This window comes from Condylostylus longicornis, unplaced genomic scaffold, assembly GCF_029603195.1.
Source record: "Condylostylus longicornis isolate FDR11 unplaced genomic scaffold, ASM2960319v2 ptg000038l, whole genome shotgun sequence".
Classification (NCBI taxonomy): Eukaryota; Metazoa; Arthropoda; class Insecta; order Diptera; family Dolichopodidae; genus Condylostylus; species Condylostylus longicornis.
In genome coordinates, this window is record NW_026578007.1 from 12,655,882 (window position 1) to 12,676,649 (window position 20,768).

A 20,768-nucleotide genomic window follows, 5' to 3' on the forward strand; every position below is an offset into this window, starting at 1 on the left:
GTTACAATTCTAAATATTTTAAAAATATATAAAATCAGTAGACCTGAAAATATTAATCAATTTCCGGCATCCCTTCCACTTAGACTCCATATAAATTTGGAATCTGTTTTTGAGGTAGTCTCTAAGTTTGGTGGCCTAATAGATATATGGAATATAAGGCGTTATCTCGATGTATTGATGAACAATTCTTGAATATTGAAGACGTTACGATAATTTTTTAGTTGTAAATAATTTTAAGTGTTATATTACAAAATAAGAAACCCTAAAACGCAACCTGCTTTTTAAATTAATAATTGTTGAAACTGTATTTTCGACAAAACTATGAAATTGGCATTACTGGGTGCCATTGCCACTTGCCAAAGTCAAACGAAACGAGAAAGACATATTACCTAACCGAGAGTTTATGAAAAGAAGAAAGAAGGTTATAATTATAAATAAATGAAAATAAATACATTTTCATTCAACTCGACCACACAGTTTGAGAGTAAAAAAATTTTAAAAAGTAGATATTAGGAGAAATTTGTTGATATTTTTAAAGCAAAATAGAAATTAATTAAAAAAAATTCTAATAAAATTAAAAATTTTAAATTAAGATAGATAAGACTTTGAAATATAATTTGGTATTGAAGATTATAAATTTTCTCTACTTGAAGTGTCTCACTAAAATACGCATCGGTCTCGCTTTGTAGGCCATATTATATTTATCATAATCAGATACACATAATATATATAAATATACATACCTACATATATATTGTAATTTGTATTAAATAAAATCTAAAAATGTATCAAAATATGTAATAATATGTACATGGGTTAAGAATAAATTTCTAAAATTTGAAGAGTGTATTATAAGAAAAAAAAAAATTAATTTTCCTAAATAATTGTGTCTGAAATTTGAAATTTCTATTAGTATTATAAAATAATCGTCTTATTTTATTTAAAGACTGACAAAATTAAATTTCGCATGAGGAAGAAGAAAGTAAACCATTTTACTAAATATTTAAATATTGTTTTGGAATTAACAAATTAAAAGTGAAATTGTAAATATTTTTATTTTATGGAGTGCAGAAAACATAAATATTTGCGAAAAACTTTATAGTTCAGTATAAAGAAATTTTGAAAATGGCAGATACAGTAATAGTCCTTAGCTCTGATGAAGAAGACTCAGAGCATAATGCTTCGAAATGGGGTATGTACTTCGAAAGGATTTTTTTTAAATATTTATGTAATTTTAATAGTTCTTATTGATAAATAGAAAATTAAATAATTTATGCATGTAGGCAAGTATAAAATGTTGAATATTTGCAACATTTTTTTGGAATTGTATATTTTCGAAAAAATGTTGCACACACAAATCAATTTGAAATGCTTGGGTAACTCAAGACGTTATGAATCTGTTAGCAATTTTTAAATGAAAGGTATAGAACATTCTTTAATTTTTTCTGTTGACATTATTACAAACGACTAAATTTAAATAAAATTTTATTATACATAGGTAATATAGGCATAATATGGATATTAAACAGTTCGCTGTTTAATCCATTGTGCTTTTAAACAAAAAATTAACAAATACTTAAATGTAATTAAGTACTTATTAAAGAAATGTACATCTTTTTGTAGAAAGTTAAAAACCATTTTTATATCTACACGTTGGTAGATTGTTGGACCAACATATTGGTACGCACCTACCTATTATAATAAAATATCTAGCTAAATAATATTTAAGCTAAAAATGTTTTTTAATATAATTTAGATGATCAGGCAAATAAACATATGTACGTAGCTACCTAGCTACCTACCTATATTTTGTTTTATCAGAAAACTTCCATATCATACTTTAACAACTTTGATTATATATTTTAAGGATCGTCAGGTAGATAGAAAAGTTTAGTTTAGTTTTTTTTCATATATTAATCACTTCTGTTATTATATTTGAATATGTAGCTATTATAAGGTATCATAAATAATTTTCTAGAGTACCTAAAGTATGTTTATTTAAATTAAATCAATTTTTTTAGACCTTCAGGTAGGTTATTAGACATTTTTATTGTTTATATGTTTTCATTTCACTCGGTTGGAAAAGTTTCTTTTTTTGTATAGGTAATTAGATGTATTTCTTTAACAAAAATTAATTTCAAGAATGAACAGAACTTATACAAGCCGTGCCGTGATACACGCCATATTTCATTGGAAATATACTAAAACAAATTGCACATATGAACTGGTTTTTTTGAAAGTGGTATAAGTCCACTTTTTAAAAAGGCTGAGTTAATGGTAATTTTAGTGAGTTATAGACACCTTCTCTCCACTATTTAAAATCACAATTTGAACAGAGTTCTATGCAGACATGAAAGAAAAACATTATGTTATTATGAGCAATATTTTTAAATGGATTCAAAAGCAAGCCCTTAAATATATGAATATATAAAGAAATAGACTTATACCACTTTCAAAAAAACAGCTCATATATACATATATGTATCAGTCAAATTAATGCTAAAATTATGAAGCATATTCAAGTGATTAAGGGCAATGTTAAGATTACACGCATACTAGGATTGCAATTTGAAGTTTCTGTAACATAATTAGTTTTATAGTTCTTAGTTATTTTTATTGAAAATTTCGATTATTTTTTGACCAAAATTTTGATGTATTGTTATATGCCTAATGTGTGTACACTCTCACTTAATTATATTAAAATACTAGAATCTAAAAAACTAAAATAAGCTAGTTTTTTTAATTTTTAAATATTATTTCTTTTAAGATGCTAATTTAGCTTCAGTTTACATAGGTTAGGAATATATGTTTTAAGTTTACTTATCAGTTTAAAAGTTATTGTAAAACTAAAAAGGGTTTTACCAACTAATATATTTATATTTTGTTTTGGTCATCTTTCAGAAAGGGGAATATCAATGAATGTTCCGTTGCAAGTACTAAGGCGTAAAGTGATAGAAATATTATTTCAGTACAACTCTGGTGGCTTTGGTATTTTTCCCTACGATAAACTTCGAGAATTTGTCGGAGAATTTCAAAAGGTTCTTAAACTCTTAGATAAAAGCTCTATTCCAAAGATGAAATTTTTTTGGAAAACCATTATACAATGGGTAATGGCAATTAAAATGGCATTTACTGGAAATGTCGGAGATGTGAGCTGTTTATTTTGTTAATTATATTTGCATAGAATTTTAATATGTTCGCTTGAATTTTTTAGTTGAAAGAGGATCTAAAATTGAATATTTTACTCACTGATATAATGGCTGAATACGTGATGTTTAAGTGTAATATAACGTTGAAATTATCGAATGATAAAGCTGAAACCGAAAACTCTGCTAATTGTATTATCCGTATATTGAGTATGGTATTCAGCAGAAATATTTCATTTATACAGATGACGATGTTAAAAGTTGCAATTATTCCAAAATATCATGACATTTTAAATCCTATATTTTTGTAAGTATTAATTTAATTAACGTAATCAATGGAATTTATAAAAAAATGGTATTTTTTTTTTAGAAAATGCATGTCAGATGAAGAACATCCAGTTAATGAAGATCTTATATCATATTTGCGAGTCATATTTTATTTTAGGCAGTGGAAAAATCTTTGTAGCACAAAAGAGGAGAAAGAAAAAATTAATATCTTAGCTGTAGGACTGTCCAAAAAAGCTTTGAGAAGTAGTAATACAATAGATTTAGTATCAGATACTGTGTTACCCAAATATGTTCCACCAGTAAATGAATTAAATAATTCATTTCCATCTATAAGTGATTTAATTAAATTTGCTATGGATAAAGGAAATTTTGGAACCAGGTAACATTAAACTCAATTTTAAAACGGAGTTGTTATAAAAGTTTTTTTTTATTAAATCTTTCAGAATATTATTAATTAATAAATCGTTAAATCTTAAAGAAGCTATTGAAAGATATTTTAAACAACTTGAACGCTATATAAGTTGGGTGGATTTCCAAGCTTACAGCTTAGATGATAAGGACTACGATTATACTAGTTCAAATTTGGTAATTGTTATAACGATTGTATTAAGTGAATTTTAAACGATATTTTATTGAGCAACTTGTCTGATAGGTTTTCTTAAGAGATATCCAATTGTCTTATTACAATTCTGAAACATTTTTACTTAATTAAAAGCACAAATCTTGTCCTTTTTTAAGGATGTTAAAATCAATATTTTCATTTTTAGTTTTATATGAATGTCCAATTTAGTCTGTAAGTGAACTAATATCAATACTTTACACAAAAATTTTTTTTTGCAGAATACCATATTGTTAACAATCAATATAAAAGTTCCATTTTTAAAATTTTGTTGGATTTAAATTTTTTAAATTTAAGTATAAATTTATCATGTATTGTCTTTTTACATTGATTAGTAGAAACAATACGTGGGAATGATATTTAAAATAGTTTTAAATTTTTTTTTTCTTAGACCTTTTTGTAAAAGTTAAAAGTTTTTACACAAATTGTGAACTAATTAATAGAAAAATTATTTTATATAACATGAAGTAATAATTACAATTACCTTATTATCTTCAATCAACACTGTTGCTGATAAAATAACCGGTAAATAAGCCTATAAGTCATATTAAACGTTTAACATAAAAGTATATCGGCTCAAATTGTGTTCAACTGGGTTCTTAGTAGATTGAAAATACATGAAAATATTGAAAACATCACAATGGAACACAATCACATCAAGTGTGTTTAATATTGCATAACACGAATGTCAACAATAAATAGTTGAAGCAATTGTTACAATGAGGAGAAATTATATGAAACTAATGAAATCATTTCATTAATACAGCTCCTAATATAAAACTTTTTCTAGACAAGAAAGCTCAGTACGGTGTGACTGTAAAGAAATTAAATTGTGTATTGATAAAAATTATAAGGATATGCAGTTGATATTTTCATTTGTGTATTCATATTTAGCAATTGAAATGTTCAGGAATTTAATTGGTTGCAAATTTTTGGTAAGTATAAATGTACAACATTGTAGTTGTAATAATAAAATCAGCAATCAACACTAAAAAACAATTATAAGATGGTAGAAAAAATTTTGAATTTAAATTTAAATTCAATATTAATAAAAGGAAAGCCAAAAAAAGTAAAGAAAAAACAAAAATCTAAGACCCAATTTTATATCAAGATTCCTGTAGGATATGTTTTTAAAAATGTTATTAAATAAGAACACATTTTGTTGAATATAATGAAGCGCAAAAACTAACTAAATTATAAAATAAATGGCTTTCTCATATGATATTTAAAAAAAACTATAGCAGAAAAAATTTATACAGAAAAAGTTACATATTCAGTGGAACAAAAATAAATACATGGGAAATGGTAGCTCATTCAACCAATACACGATAAAATTAATCAATACACACTTAGAATTTCTAGTCAATTTTTGGAAAATGTTACACGCACATTATTCCTTAAAATGAAAAATTGAGTTCTGTACAAAATTGGAAAACAAAATAAAAATAAAAATTTATTGTTTTTCAAATATGCGTAAGCAAAATAAAATTATTTCATTATTCCATTTCATAAATCCAACAATGAATTAAATTTAATTAATTAAACTAAAGTGCGATGGGTTTCAAAACAATGAAAGGCGACATCATCAGAACAATGAAGATAAGACACTTTAAAAAAGATATTTCAAAAGGAGGAAGCACATCTTTTGAAATGAAAAATCTTTAATAAATCTCAAATTTAGGGTATCAATCAACTTTTTATATTTATTTGAAATATGACATCAAATGTTTCTTCAATCAACCATGCTTGTCTTCAACTGAATCAATTTTGAACGAATCATCCACAATTAATGTGATCTTCAATCAACACACTATCTTCAATCAACATTGTCTTCAATCAACTCTATATCTAATTAATTTTCTTCAATCAACTCTATATAATATTAATTGTCTTCAATCAACTCTATATCCTATTAATTGTCTTCAATCAACTCTATGTCCAAGATTATTAATTGTCTACAATCAACAATATCATTATTCAATAATGTCTTCAACTAGAATTTTGACTTATAGCAACTTACTTAATATTCTCTTTAATTAAATTAATATTTTTTAAATAATTAGCTCATAACAGCGATACTAATTATTTATCTCTTTTATTTTAAATTTTGATATTTATATAGATTTTTTAAATATTTATTTAAATTAATATTTAATTTAGATTTATTAAAGTTTTTTTGAGTTATATAAAGAAAACTGATAAGCAAAATCGAAATTTTGAAAACAAGGAATCCAACTTCCTTAATTTTTTCTCAAAAAATAAGGTATTTTAATATTTATCTTTATTTTTATTTTTCTTTTTTTTGCCATAAATATAGAATTATATACAAACTCCTATAACACGTTTCAACTTAGATCAACATCCAGTGTCAGCATTACCAAATTTTGATCCCGAATATGATCAAATGTTGCCAAGAGTGTTAAAATCAGCAGCAAATACAGCCCATCTTGATTTTTCAAAGAAGACATCATTTAATGCAATGACGAATCGGCATTTAAATTGTGATAATAGTAGTAGTAATATTAATTTTAGTAATCATTATAAGACTTGCGATAATAATTCTATAGCTAAGAAGTTAAATATTAATAATGAAAATACTGTAACCGCAACCACCTCTAACACCACCAACAAGACTAGTAATACTAACATTAATAATAACGCAATATTATTAGATTCTGATTCAGAAGATGAAGAGGTAAGAATCTTTGTTACTAAAAAATTTGTCGAACAAAAAAGTCTTTTGCAAGCGCAAACTCTACCTAAACCTATAAGCCAAACACCACTGAAAAATTCTGCAAAACCTCCTGTTATCGAAGGTAATAAAACACGAGTTAAAAAAGCAAATACTCCAAATAATCTCGCATTGATTCCCAAGCAACCGTGTTCAAGCAATCGTTTCCAATTTTCGATGCGTAGACCCCAAATGTTATCAGGACCATCAAAAAAGCTAAAAGATTGTATCCCGGGCGAAGTATCTAGTACAACTGAAAGTGATAATGATTTAGAAATATTTAGAAATAGGAGAAGTGACGATAGTAGTATTATGCGAGAAGTTGATGAAGCAACATCTTCAACTTCTAGTGGTAACGAAAATTTAGGATCTTTTTTGGAATTTTCTAGTCAACCCTTAGGTGTTAATAATCGTATTGAAAAATCTCTTAATAAAATCAGTGACGTTAGAAAAAGTTCCTCCTTTAATCAAAACAATTTGAGTAACAATACACAAAATCACGATTCAAAATTACAATCCTCACTCCTACAAGACGCAAAGGATAAAAGCTCTTCAGAATCGCTTAATAATGTACAACACGAAGAGAAACCGAAGTCCAGTGTGTCAACTCTTTCTCCATTACAATGTTCTTCATCTGTTTTGAATTCGCTGCAAGAAGAAGGCAGTGTAAGAAAAAAAGACGAAACTCAATTAAATGACTCCACTAATATTACGTGTAACTCGCAAACGCAATCATCATCACAAAAGTTGAAATTAGATAAAAAAGCTTTGTTGCCATATTCAATAAGTTTAAATTCGTTTGCTTTAACTGCAAGGACCACAAATCCAAACGAGAAGAATTTAAATTTGTCATTAGAATCTAAAAAAAATGATGAGCACGGAACAGAAACAACAACTGTTATTAATGCTGTTATAAATAAAGTCAGTTGTAGTAGTGAATTACTAAACGGAAAAGTCGAAGATATTGAAAGCTGTACTTCTATTAATAATAAAGAAATTATTGGTAGTGGAATAAACACAGTACAATTGAAAAAGTTTTCGCGAGATGAAAAAGATAATAAAAGTGAACATTCGGAAAAAACTAAAAGTACTGATAAAGGTTCAAATAACGAAAATGTTGTTTTTTCAGTGAATTTAACATTTTCGTCCTCAGCACCTTCATTAACATCTTCTCCAAACGATGAAATATTAGAAGACAACAGATTAAACAAAGTTGTTTTTTCTAGTAATTCTGGTAGCATTGGTACTTCATACGAAGTAAATTGCACAGCCAAAAACCAATCCAAAGGTTTAATGGATAAAGTAAAGAACTTTAAATCTTTAACTTCGGCTAAATCTGGATCAACAGGAAATGTCAAATGTTCTAACCTCAAAGCAAAGTCACTCGATTTGGGGTTAAGCCACCGATTTTCAAAAAATACAAATGAAAATAGTAATTTTCTAAAAGAATGTGATACCTTAAATATTGCTCCATATGCCAAACAGGAAAAAAGGTGTTCTAGACAAATTACTGCGGAATTGGAAATTAAGAACATACCGAAATCAAATATGACAATACCTGTTGAGTCTGGGGTTGCAGATAATGTTAGAACTATTTCAACTGAAAATGAACAACCGGGATCAATTAATTTAAAGGAGTTTAATAAAAGTTTAGAAAACAAGGATACTCTAATTAAAAATGCAGTGGAAATTAATAATATTTCAGAGGCCGAATTAAATGATTATAATTTTTCAGAGAACAATGACAAAGATATAAATAACTGCAAATTTGATTTGCCAGATTTGGATAATTCATGTCTCAATACAACTATGTTGGTTAAACCCAGCGAAATATCTAAAAGCATTTTAATTGGGAAAAAAAATGATTCAAAAAGCATGCATGAAAGTTTAAAATTGGTATGCAATAGTTCAGAAAGTCTAAAATTAAAATTAAGTGCAGATGAGGCTCAAAAAACACAAAACATAAAGGTTTGTGGAGATGTTGCTGACAACACTAAACAAAATATAAAAACTCAAGATAATGAGAAAATAGCTTTATGTAAACAAATCAGCAAGGAACATCACGATTGCAATAATGAAGGGAAAAGCGTTGAAATGTATGATAATCCCAGTAAAACAAAAACTGGAAACACTTCTATTATGTTAGAATTTGGAAAAAATCGCGAAACCGCAGAAATTGTTGAAAAACCAGAAAATCTCGGTAAAACGGACATGAAAATTAATAAGAATATAACAGATCAGTTCAATATTTCTTTGAATAATAGCACAAAGATTGATAATAAATCTAAATTTGGGGGAAGTTTTAAAAACGACAAATTAAAACTTGATAAAAGTTCTGTTGTGAAACCAAAAAGTGGTCAAAAAATCAATGAAATAGTCGATAAAATTTCAAAAAAATATATGGAATCACAAACTAAGAATCTCTTAACTTTAAATAAAGTAGAAAATGATGAATGTGAAATTAAATCTCCTGTTATAAATTCACAAATACAAAAGGAGGTAAACGACACAACAACTGTTGAGACAGAGAAAAAAACTGATATGGATATCATAGTTTTAGATATTCACGCACAAGAAAAACTAATGAGTGAAAAATTCAATAATAACATTGATTTATCGGAACAAAATAAAGTAATGACAGAAAGAAATCTTATTCAAGATGAAGCAATCCTAAATGATAAAGATCGAAACCTTAACACTTCTTCTGATCAAACAAAAAAAGTCGATTCAGTTGAGAACGTTTCAAACACTAGTACTAAACTTGAACAAATAAAGGAGATTTCTACTTCTGAAGAAACCAGCAGAAAATGTAAGGATAGTAAAACTTTCGAAACAACGAAAACCACTGTAATTTGTAAACGAACCAGCGCTGACGAGAAAATAAAGCAAATCGCAAAGAATATCGAAAATTTTGCTGAAAATTATATTGCAAAAGATATTACGGAGCCCGAGCAAATTAATGAAGAAAATTCTAAAATTGAAAAGAAAAGTAATGAAGCGTTAATTAACTGCAATGTTGTCAGTGACAATAAATCTATTGAATGTAACAGAAAACAAGTAAATAATACTGGCAATTTCAAAGTACAGGAAACGTTTGCTAAAAGCGATATCAGTGTAGATCAAAAATTAAAAAAAAAAGAAAAAATTGCAGCGGGTGGAAACATCGAATCTTGTAAAATTGAGCATTCCGATAGGGAAATAAATGAAATAAAACCAAATGATAACGTAAATTGTGATGATAACGACAACAAAGTTTCAAATACTTCTGTTAAAGTTGCGGCAAAGGGTAATGATGTTTTAAATGAAAAAACTAAAACTGCAGAATTGGACAATAATGTAAAAACATTTATCGGAGGGGCTATTAGTCAAATTAGTACCTCTAATCAGCATGTTAAACATGAAAAATTTTTGCTAGAAAATTGCAGTAATCGTATAACACCGCACAATATTTCAAAAATAAAAGACCTGGAAACTAAAACTAGTATTTTGGAAAACAGTGAAAATTTGATAAATTCAAGCACGGAAAGTTATAGCCTTTACCCATATAAAAGTCAAGATGATCAAGATGTTCCCGAAAAAGTTTCAATTTCGGGAACTAGCAGTGATTCATTTGATATTGCATTTAAAAATGATGAAAGGAAAAAGCAAGCTACAGAAAAGATTAAAAACCAAAATGTAGAAAATGATATTTCTACTTTTAAAGAAATTGAAACTGAAAAAGAAACATCTGTTGTTAAACCTATAGAAAAATCAGGGAATGAAGCAAATGAAACGATTACTGAAATTAAATGTGTAGAAAAGTCACATAGTGTCCCACGAGAAAAGCCTGTTGAAGTTCCGATATTAGAACTAGATGCAAAAAGTGAAAGCTCAAAATACGTAGAAAAACATTCATTTACAAATCTATCGGAAGTTGAGACTTTAGCAGTAGAGAGTTACAAGAATCACGAAAGCACCGTTAATGATCTTGATAACAACAACAGAACTGTTAAACACGAAAAACTTTTGCTAAAAAATAGCAATAATCGTCCAACACCAGTTCAGAACACCACTGCAAAAAAACGGGAAACGCACGAGATTTCCAAAATAAAACACCTGGAAACTAAAACCAATATTTTGGAAAACATTGAAACTTTGATAAATTCAAGCACGAAAAGTCATAGTCTTTACCCGTACAAAAGTCATGATGATCATGATGTTCCCGAAAAAATTTCAATTTTGGGAACTAGCAGTGATTCATTTGATATTGCACTTAAAGAAGATGAAACGAAGAAGCAAGGTACAGAAAAAATTAAAAGTCAAAATATAGAAAATGATATTTCTGCTTTTAAAGAAATGGGAACTGAAAAAGAAACATCAGCAGTTGAACTTATAGAAAAATCAGGGAATGAAGCAAATGAAACGATTACTGAAATTAAATGTGTGCAAAAATCACATAGTGTCCCACGAGAAAAGTCTGTTGAAGTTCCGATATTAGAACTTGATGCAAAAAGTGAAAGCTCAAAATACGTAGAAAAACATTCATTTACAAAACTATCGGAAGATGAAACTTTAGCAGTAGAGAGTTACAAGAATCACGAAAACACCATTAATAATCTTGATAACAACAACAGAACTGTTACACACGAAAAACTTTTACTAGAAAATAGCAGTAATTGTCCAACACCAGTTCAGAACACCACTGTAAAAAAACGGGAAACGCATGAAATTTCAAAAACAAAACACATGGAAACTAAAACCAATATTTTGGAAAACATTGAAAATTTTAAAAATTCAAGCACGAAAAGTCATAGTCTTTACCCGTACAAAAGTCATGATGATCAAGATGTTCCCGAAAAAGTTTCAATTTCGGGAACTAGCAGTGATTCATTTGATATTGCACTTAAAGAAGATGAAACGAAGAAGCAAGGTACAGAAAAAATTAAAAGTCAAAATATAGAAAATGATATTTCTGCTTTTAAAGAAATTGGAACTGAAATGGAGACATCTGTAGTTAACCCTATAGAAAAATCAGCGAATAAAGCAAATGAAACGATTACTGAAATCAATTTTAAAGAAATCAAATGTGTGGAAAATTCACATTGTGTACCACGAGAAAAGCCTCCTGAAATCTCAATACAAAAACTTGATACTAAAATTGAAAGCTCAGAACACGTAGAAAAATGTTCATTTACAAATCTATCGGAAATTAACACTTTGGTAGAGGAAAGTAACAAAAATCACGAAAACACTGTTAATAAACTTAATGTCGCAGATTGTATTGATTCATTTAAGGAGATAGAAAGGAAAGGTTCCAGAGAAATTGTAAACACGCCAAAAGTTTCCCTTCCATTTGACAAAGTTGAAGTTGGAGAAAAATGCTCAAAAGTTTCAAAAATTTGTAACGAAAGTATATTAAGCAAAGATGAAAAAAGAAATGTTAAAGATGATTTAATTGAAATGGATGCTGACCAATTTAAATTTATTGATAAAAAAATTGAAAATAATATAAATGCAGATTCATTAGGTGATACCGGTAATATTCAAAAATCATTAGAAAGTTCATCATTCAAAAAAGGAGTGGTGGAGGCGTCTTCAAATTCAAAACAAAATGTCATACAAAGCGACGATAATGAAGAAAAAAGTGAATTGAAAGATGGTAATTTTTCACAATTAAATGTTAAAAAAATAGACGATAATTTTGTAAATCAAAGTATTTCTGGAATTGTAGAAGAAAAGTCAGTTGTGGATAGTAAAGTTATAGACAGCTTGCCTATAGTTACTGTAATTTCGGATCAACAAAATTATGCTGACAAAGAAATAAAAGGCAATAATGAAATCGTGGCTCTGGCTGTAGAAAAATCAAAACTTAAGAATGTAATTAAAAATTGTAGCAGCTTTTCAAATGAAACAAAAGAAAAAAATATAGTGAATATAAATGATTCGAAACAAGAAATTAAAACAATTTTAAATAAAAGAAAAGAATACAAAACTAACAACAAAATCGAGCTCAATTTGAAGCCTAATACTGAGAATTTAATCGAAAAAAATTTGAATGTACATGTTCACGGAATTAATTTTGAAACCCCAAATATGTTGAATTTATCGGTAAATAAAGTATTTAAAGAAAATACACAAATATTTGTAGAGCCTGAGCATTCTAAACAAAATCTCGAAAATAAAAATACATTTGAAAATGTTAAACCTGTTGTAAACTCAGATAGCCAAACTAATTTTGAGTCAAATTTAATCAAAGAATCTAAATTTGAAAGCAAAAAGAAAGATCAAAATACTTTAACGGTTGAACAAGAAAAAGTTATTGAACTGAATACAATTAAAAACACTGTTGAAACTTATGTGAAAAACGAATCAAGTGTAAGTACAATAAGTGATCAAAGCTTTAAAAGTAAAACCCACAATTCAAATATTGGTCCAGATCATTCAGTTTCAAATTTGAAAAACTGTGAGGATGAACGTGTCTCTAATGATAATTCAGGATTCTTACAATTGAATGTGAAAAATGAGCAACTTTCAACTAGGATAAATAATTTAGAAATTCAAAATGACAATGACAAATTTTCGCTCACCTTAAATAAAGATCCTGCGAACATAAATTCTGAAAAAATTCAAAATGCTGTCGAATTTTCCGAAAATGATTCTAAAATGAAACCAATCACTGTTAAAGATAAGAAAGATAAATCAAATTACTTTGTAGAAGCAATTGGAAGTATAAAAAAAGATGTAAATATAGATAACATTACCAATAGTATTATAACGACAAATAATGATTCAACCTTAACTGATATTGTGGTTGATAACAAAGAAAAATGTGTTAAATCGTTTGACCATGTAACTTTCGACTCTAATAATAATAAGTCCAGTAAAATATTTACTAATGATGTGAAAACTAAAAATATACAGTCTATTAATTCCCCAAATTTGGAAAATTTGAAAAACGAAAATAAGTCTAAAATTTTAAAAACTGAAAATAATTTAGAAGGAATCAAAAATAAATCTTCATTAGAAAGTAAAAATGAGAAAAAGAAATCTATTGAAAAAAATTCTTCATCAAAGAGCGTAACTATAAAAGAACAGAAAAAAGTTAGAGATATGGAAAAACGAAGTGGGAACACAAAAAACAATATTATTTGTACCAAAGAAAATAAAATTCAGAAAACAACAAATAAACATTTTGTTAGCCATGAAGGTGTTACAGAAAAAACATTAAGAGTTGCTGAAAAAATGACTAGGGATTTAGACAAAAGTTCGAATGAAATCATTAGAAAAAAATCTGAAATTGTTCAGAAAGAAAAATCAATATCTACTACAAAAGAAACAATTGTAAGAAGTCAAAAAGGTAGCGAAAAATATTCATGTGAAAAATCGTCTGACACTACGAAAAAAGGAATTAATTCCACACAAAATCTTGAATCCATTAAAGCTAAAACTTCTGATAAAAAACCAAATGATACTGTTTTCACAAAAAGTGTGAAACAAGTTAAAAAAGAAGATAAAAGTGAATCAAATTCAAAAAATAATAAAATTTCCGAATCTTTTAAAAGAAATAGTTCAAGCAAAGACTCTTGTCAAAAGGTTGGAACTCATGAAAATATAAGTGTTTGTAAACTATTAAATGATGAAGGTATAAAATCTAATCGAAAAGATGAAATCAAAACTTCCTCTGGAAAATTACAAAGTATTTTGCAAAAAGAGGCAGAAAATAAGAGTACAAATAAAATTAAAATGCAAAAAATTTCTGATGAAAGTTTGGGAGCTAAAGACTTAAAAGGCAAAGATGATGTCAAATCAGAAAAAAATAATTTGCAAACTAAGTCGGAAAATGATGTGAAAAGTAAAGAATGTAAGCATAAGAAAGATAGCCGAAAAGAAATGAAAGAACTTAAAAAAGAATATGACATGAACAAGAAACAATCTAGTAGAGAAACAACAACAACTTCTAAAGTTAATGGGAAACATTGTACAGATAGTAATAAACAAACTTCAGAAAAGGAAATGAGTTTCAAAGGAAGTGTTATAAAACTTGATGAAATACCAGAAAGTAAAAGGGACGGAAATAGGTTGGAACTTGAACTAAAAATCAAATCGAAAAGTAAAAATCATATGAGCAAATCGGTGACTTCCGAAAAACTTTCATCAGAAAATAAGAATTCATTAAAAGTGAAGGATACGAGACAGACGAAAAAATTAGTACCAACAAAAACCATTAACGATTTAATTGAAATTCCAAAAAACAACGATTTATTTAGTTTAGAACTGAATTCTAATCCTAAAGAAATTAAAAACTTTAAAGAAACTGCAATTTTAAAAGTTACGAAAGATACTTCAATTTCTGAACCTGTAAATAAGCTTCAAAATAAGGAAGAGGATAAAAATAAACTAAATAAAATTTGTAAGAATCAAAAATTTTCAAGCAGTTCAGAAAGTTTAAAAAATACAATAAAAGATGAAAAGAATAAAATATTAAATATTTCATCCGTAACTGATATTCCAAAGAAGAGGCATTATGACAACTCTAATTCTATTACGAAAGAACCTGCCGCGAAAATTTCTAAAAAAGATACTTCATTTTTACAAACAACTACATGTATTGATACTAAAACTGATGTTTCTAAAATAAAACTGAAAGATCACGTAACTTTGAAAAATTGCCAAAATGTTAAGCTAAATAACGAACAAAATAAATCTGATCAAAATATACAAGCTATAAAAACAGAAAATAAAGAGGTTTTACAGAAATCAGTTGACTTAAAATTTCCTAAGATAGTTTCTGTAACTGATATAAAAAAGCAAAAGTTTGATGTTTACGAATTCAATGATGATGACGATGACATTTTATCACCTACTTATGAAAAAATTGAGCATGGTAAATGTGATGTTAAAGATAATAAATCAAACGTAGTACGAAAAATTTTTGAAAGTAAAGCAAAAAAAGAAATAAAAGATAATCGAAAAGAAATGGATTCCGTACATAACATAGAAAAAAATTTAGAGCAGAAAGCATCAGCTCCAAAAAATATTGAAAGCGAAGGATACACATGCAATAGTAAAACCCCCATAACTTATACAGAAATGGCAAATATTTTAGAACGTGCTGAAACTGAATCTTCTTTGAGTTCTTCAAAAGTAGATGATCGACCCTATATAGATGAGAAAAGAAATATTTACAGAAATCCTTGTCATTTAAAAGATTTTGAAGAAAAAAATGAAGTCGAAGATATTAAACCTCCAGAATCGAAAAGGAAAAAAGCTGGCAAACAAGGTAAATCGAAAAAACGAGGTGGCAGTAAAAATCAGCAAACGAATAAAGAAAGCAATGATTTAAGCGAATCATTAATTGAAAAACCTCCTTTGACAGTCTGTTATGTGACAACCACTTTCGACAATATGAATTCTGATGACAAAAATACACCAATAAAGTTAAGAATGAAACGTTTAAGTCGGAGTATTGATCATACAGAAAATAATAAGTCAAATTCGATAGAATTTTTTAATTTACAAAAAACCTCCAGCGAAAATGACAAAACTCAATTTACTTTGGATAATTGTATAAACAACACAGATCAAAAATTTTCTTCGCCTACGAATTCTAAAGAGAAGTTAAACGAAGTCAAAGTTGAATCCACCACCAATGAAGTAATAGAACCAAAACATAATAGTGAACCTCAATCAATTTATGATAATGAAAAAAAGAAAGGACGTTACAAAAAAGGAAAGATTGCAAGCACTTTCGAAGAAAAGGAATGTTCAAGCAATTTGGATGACATTGAAACTGAATCAGTTTCTAGCAAACTTAGTTTCAGTGACGATGACATCAATAGCGACAAAAGTTATATAAAAGGGGCAAGAAAACATAAAAATTTTGTTAACAATAAATGCAGAAAGAGGGGACGACCAAAAATTGATGATTCAAGTTCGGTTACCACAGATGACAATATTCAATCCGGAAGTGAATTGATCATTGAAAATGATAATATAAAGAACATTGAAAAAAATAATAGTAAAAAATTAAAATATGAAGAACATAGAGAGAAAAATGAAAACAGACATGAAAAATTAGAAGAAAAAAAAATTAAAGAAGACATGATCAATGATGATAAAATTGACTCTTCAAATGAAAAGGAAATAGGAGAGAAAGAATTGAAGGCGGTTTTACAAGATGTTATAGAGCTTTCAACAAAATTGGAAATGAGTAGTAGAACAGATTCAAATATTTCCGAAACCTTAAATTCCAAAGATCACAAAATAATAAAGGAAACCGATGTTAGAGTGACAATTTTAGGAAATAAATCAGATATTCATGAAAAAAATGAAAAGGAAAAAGTTTTAAGTGCTATATTTAAAAGAACGTTGTCAAGTCCACCAGAAAGAGATTTGTTTGACAATTCCAGTTGTGATAATTTGCAAGATAACGCTATTGATTCGAATACAGAAGCCCAAAAATTGTGTTTTTTAAATATTTCCAGCAAATCAAAAAAATTAAAAAACTGCTTTATCAAATTAAAAAAATTTTCAAAAAGAAAAATGAGAAGACAACAACATGGCGACGACGTTTTGTCTCTAAATGAACATTGCAGTGACGAAGAAAATAGTTTGAAGTCGGTTATTTCTTCAATAAATAATTTTAATAAACTTTTAAATTCTAATAAATTTACTGAAAACGTATCAACGCCAACGACAAGTTTAATTGCAGATACAAAAAAAAGCTCTGATTGTCAAGTCAACTCTCCACCTATTATGAACAATCAGTATGTTTTTATGAAGAAATGCATTTCAACCTCTTCGAGTTCTTCATTTAGTATAACTGATAATCCCACGCAAGCCAATAACATCAGTTCTAGCGACTTAATTGTTACAAAACAACTTCATAATAATACAAACCATAATGCAAATGAAAATGAATTAACATATTTTGCGTTTCCGAATGAAACGGCGATAAATAATCGTTTAGGAGATACTATGCATTGCTCATCTATTTTCCCTATAGATTTGGATTTATCCGATGCTTTTGATTTTTCTAATATAATTCCAGATGATAAAAGTTCTATGATTCATTCAACACCAGATCGTCAAAGGGCAAATTCAGATTTCTTAGAGAAAGTAGTAAACGAAGAAGGAAACACAATTTCGACTTCAATAAAAGTTGACCATGAATTTGGTACTGCAGTACAAAACAGTAACGGTGTTTCATCAAAAACCAATAAGAATTTAGAGGAGACTAAAAGCTTTTCTGTTAGTAATTTCAAAGATACAAGGGATGCAAAAGATACAAAACAAACTAAAGATATGAAATGTTTTAAACCTTTAAAAGATATTAAAAATCCAAATCATTTAAAAAATTCCAAATTTACATCTTTAAAAGAACCAAATGACTTCAAACCACCCACTACCGAAGAGAAATGTGATATTAAACGAAATGAAACAAAACCTTTTAAGCACGACAAAAAACCTGACATAGAGCTAAGTAATCATTTAGACAAAAAACCATCTGTGCCAGTGCGTATTAAATATCCAATCAAAAGAGATCGAGAGAGATGTGAGAACAGTAGCGTAAGTAATCCTAATCAAAAAACTGTCGCACATTTTCATACACCATCAGGCGTTAAAGAACATAGAGAGAGGCAAATTTTAATATCACCCAGTAAATTGGATAACATAACTCAAAGTATTCAGCAATCTATTCCTGTAGAAAAAATTCAGAATGATAAGAGTAATTTACCCCATATGCCCCTTTTAGACGATTCAATTCAAATTAATAACGACAACACGCTAGAGTTTATTAGTAAGGATAAAACAAAACGTTCAATTAATGAAAAGTTGGTTGGTTTACAATTGCCAAAAAAAGTACCACAGTTTAACGAAATGTGTGATTTAAATGAAGTCAGTGAAACTGTTGAAAAAGCTACTTCAAACAATTTTAATCAAGCTCAGAAAGTCATGAACCAGAATCCTACTACAGTTATTCCAAAAAAGGCTCAAACGAAAACTTTTACACCAACAGTACGTCCGATTGCTACAAATTTTCACAATTTTCAGAGTTCGTATGAACAATTTGCTACATCCACCGATTTCCAAGAGTCAAGTCTTAGACAAACTGCTGATAATTTATTAATACAACAGCAAAAAATAATAAAACCTAAACTATTGCCAGATAAAAAACCAAATTCAATTGTTATAAACCAACAAATAATACCGCCTCCTTGCTCGTTACCTTCAACTAAAAAAAGTGCACTACAACAAAATCAATTTTTAAAAACCGGTTCATTAAGCTTCAAACCTGGAATATTAAAAAGACCTTCAACAGAAATTATAAAATCAAAGGAAAAAATTTCAAGGGATAATCATCCATTAGTAATGTTTAACAATAAAATTGACAAACATCAAACATCTGGCATATTTATAGTTGAAAAAACATCTGACTGTTTTACTAATACAGTACCAACAGCGAATACTAAAGGATCACAGTCGCTGTATAAATCACCATTATAGCATAAGGGTAATAAATTAACATCGTCGACCGATGCATTAGATGGTGTTAATACATTCGATGAATTTTTACAAGCAGCAAATGAGGATATTTCTAAAAAAAAACAGCAAAGTTTTCCACAAGGTCGTAAGAAGTGCATAAGTTCTTCTTTACCGAAATTTTCGGAACCAGAAACAACATCATCAACGTCGTCCCCCATTTCAATTTTAAAACCAGCGTTATTGACTTCTACAATAGCCACATTTAGATACTTGTCTAACGGGACTAAAATAAAAAAACGGGTATCTTTTGATAAAAATGTCATAGATAATTGGAAGGAATAAAATTTTCATACTTTATTTTACGTCAATCAAAGAATTTAATGTTATTATTAAAGTTGTGATAATTATGGTTTTGCAAATCAGATTGAATCGTGTATGCAGTTCTTTGGCATATGTAAATAATTCATTAAATTTTCTAAAATTGTGACTATGTAAGTGTAAACAAAAATTCTTTTAAATTTTCCTGAAACTCTAAAAAAATGATTTCTTTCGCATAGTTCAATATATTTTGTTTATTCACATGTTTTTACATACACATGCATGTACATATGTGCATACTTCGGAACAATTTAGGTAAAGACTTTTTGGATACTATGATTATGTTCTAAAATTTTAATTCAAAGACAAATTGATTTGTAAAACAAAATTGTAATTAAACTAACAAAACTTAATCGAAATTAGCATTTTTCACCCAAACTTAAATAAATTTCCAATTGATTTAATACATCACTTTAAGTGATTCCTTCTCTTTTTTTATGAAATCAATTTTTTTAACTTTACAATATATGTATTCATTTACTAAAGAATATTTTTCAATTACCTGGAAATGAAAATAGAATTTTGATAAGAAATTCAGCAATGAATTTCATTTTTGGTAAACATAATGGTTTTTAAAGGAACTATTCTTCAGAATAAAATCTTTTTATAGGACGGAACAAAGTTTAATGCACACAGTTAAGAAAAATGATTTCAAAAAGGTAAATTGACGCAGCCTATTCTCCATTTTGAAAATCTAATTAAAATTATAATATCATTTTAGGTACCTATTGAATATAAAATAATATTACGTTTCTAACCATGTTAAGAAATAATTTTTTTTTAAATTATCGCAAGTTTTAAACCTGTATATAAGAGTATATAATTTTTAAGAATTAAAAAATAAATAATGTTTAGTTTAAAGAAAAAACAAAATTAAACAGTCATAAAGTTTACCTCAAAAAATATAATTATTTAAGTTTATTTTAATATGTAATTCATTTTTATATGTAAATCATTGTTACATAATATATAATTATAAATTATTGCTTTATTTTTAATTTCATATTCGAAAAATTTATTTTCATGTTTTGATTAGTAGTTTTTTTTTAAACATAGTTATAGAAAGTTTCATTGAAACTATTTAAAAACACATGAGATTTAAATTTCAAAAAAAAACAATAATAGTATAATATATAAATAT

At 27.5% G+C, this 20,768-nt stretch overlaps 3 protein-coding genes across 3 annotated transcripts; all 3 read left to right on the top strand.

Moving 5' to 3' along the window:
• Positions 1-1,035: 1,035 nt before the first annotated feature.
• LOC129609187 (uncharacterized) lies at positions 1,036-5,973 on the top strand. Its single transcript, XM_055521106.1, has 6 exons — positions 1,036-1,192; positions 2,902-3,149; positions 3,215-3,453; positions 3,517-3,813; positions 3,878-4,019; positions 4,275-5,973. Exons 1-6 carry the CDS (start codon positions 1,126-1,128, stop codon positions 4,332-4,334), a joined length of 1,053 nt encoding a protein of 350 aa, XP_055377081.1. The 5' UTR covers positions 1,036-1,125; the 3' UTR covers positions 4,335-5,973.
• On the top strand, positions 4,911-12,759 carry LOC129608943 (homeobox-like protein HDP1). Its single transcript, XM_055520750.1, has 9 exons — positions 4,911-4,988; positions 6,371-9,137; positions 9,228-10,385; positions 10,488-11,484; positions 11,563-11,693; positions 11,748-12,173; positions 12,282-12,422; positions 12,495-12,640; positions 12,742-12,759. Exons 1-9 carry the CDS (start codon positions 4,911-4,913, stop codon positions 12,757-12,759), a joined length of 5,862 nt encoding a protein of 1,953 aa, XP_055376725.1.
• Positions 12,598-20,518, top strand: LOC129609289 (uncharacterized). Its single transcript, XM_055521221.1, has 2 exons — positions 12,598-20,286; positions 20,349-20,518. The coding sequence occupies exon 1, from the start codon at positions 12,857-12,859 to the stop codon at positions 19,268-19,270; it is 6,414 nt and encodes a 2,137-aa protein (XP_055377196.1). The 5' UTR covers positions 12,598-12,856; the 3' UTR covers positions 19,271-20,286; positions 20,349-20,518.
• Positions 20,519-20,768: the final 250 nt, after the last annotated feature.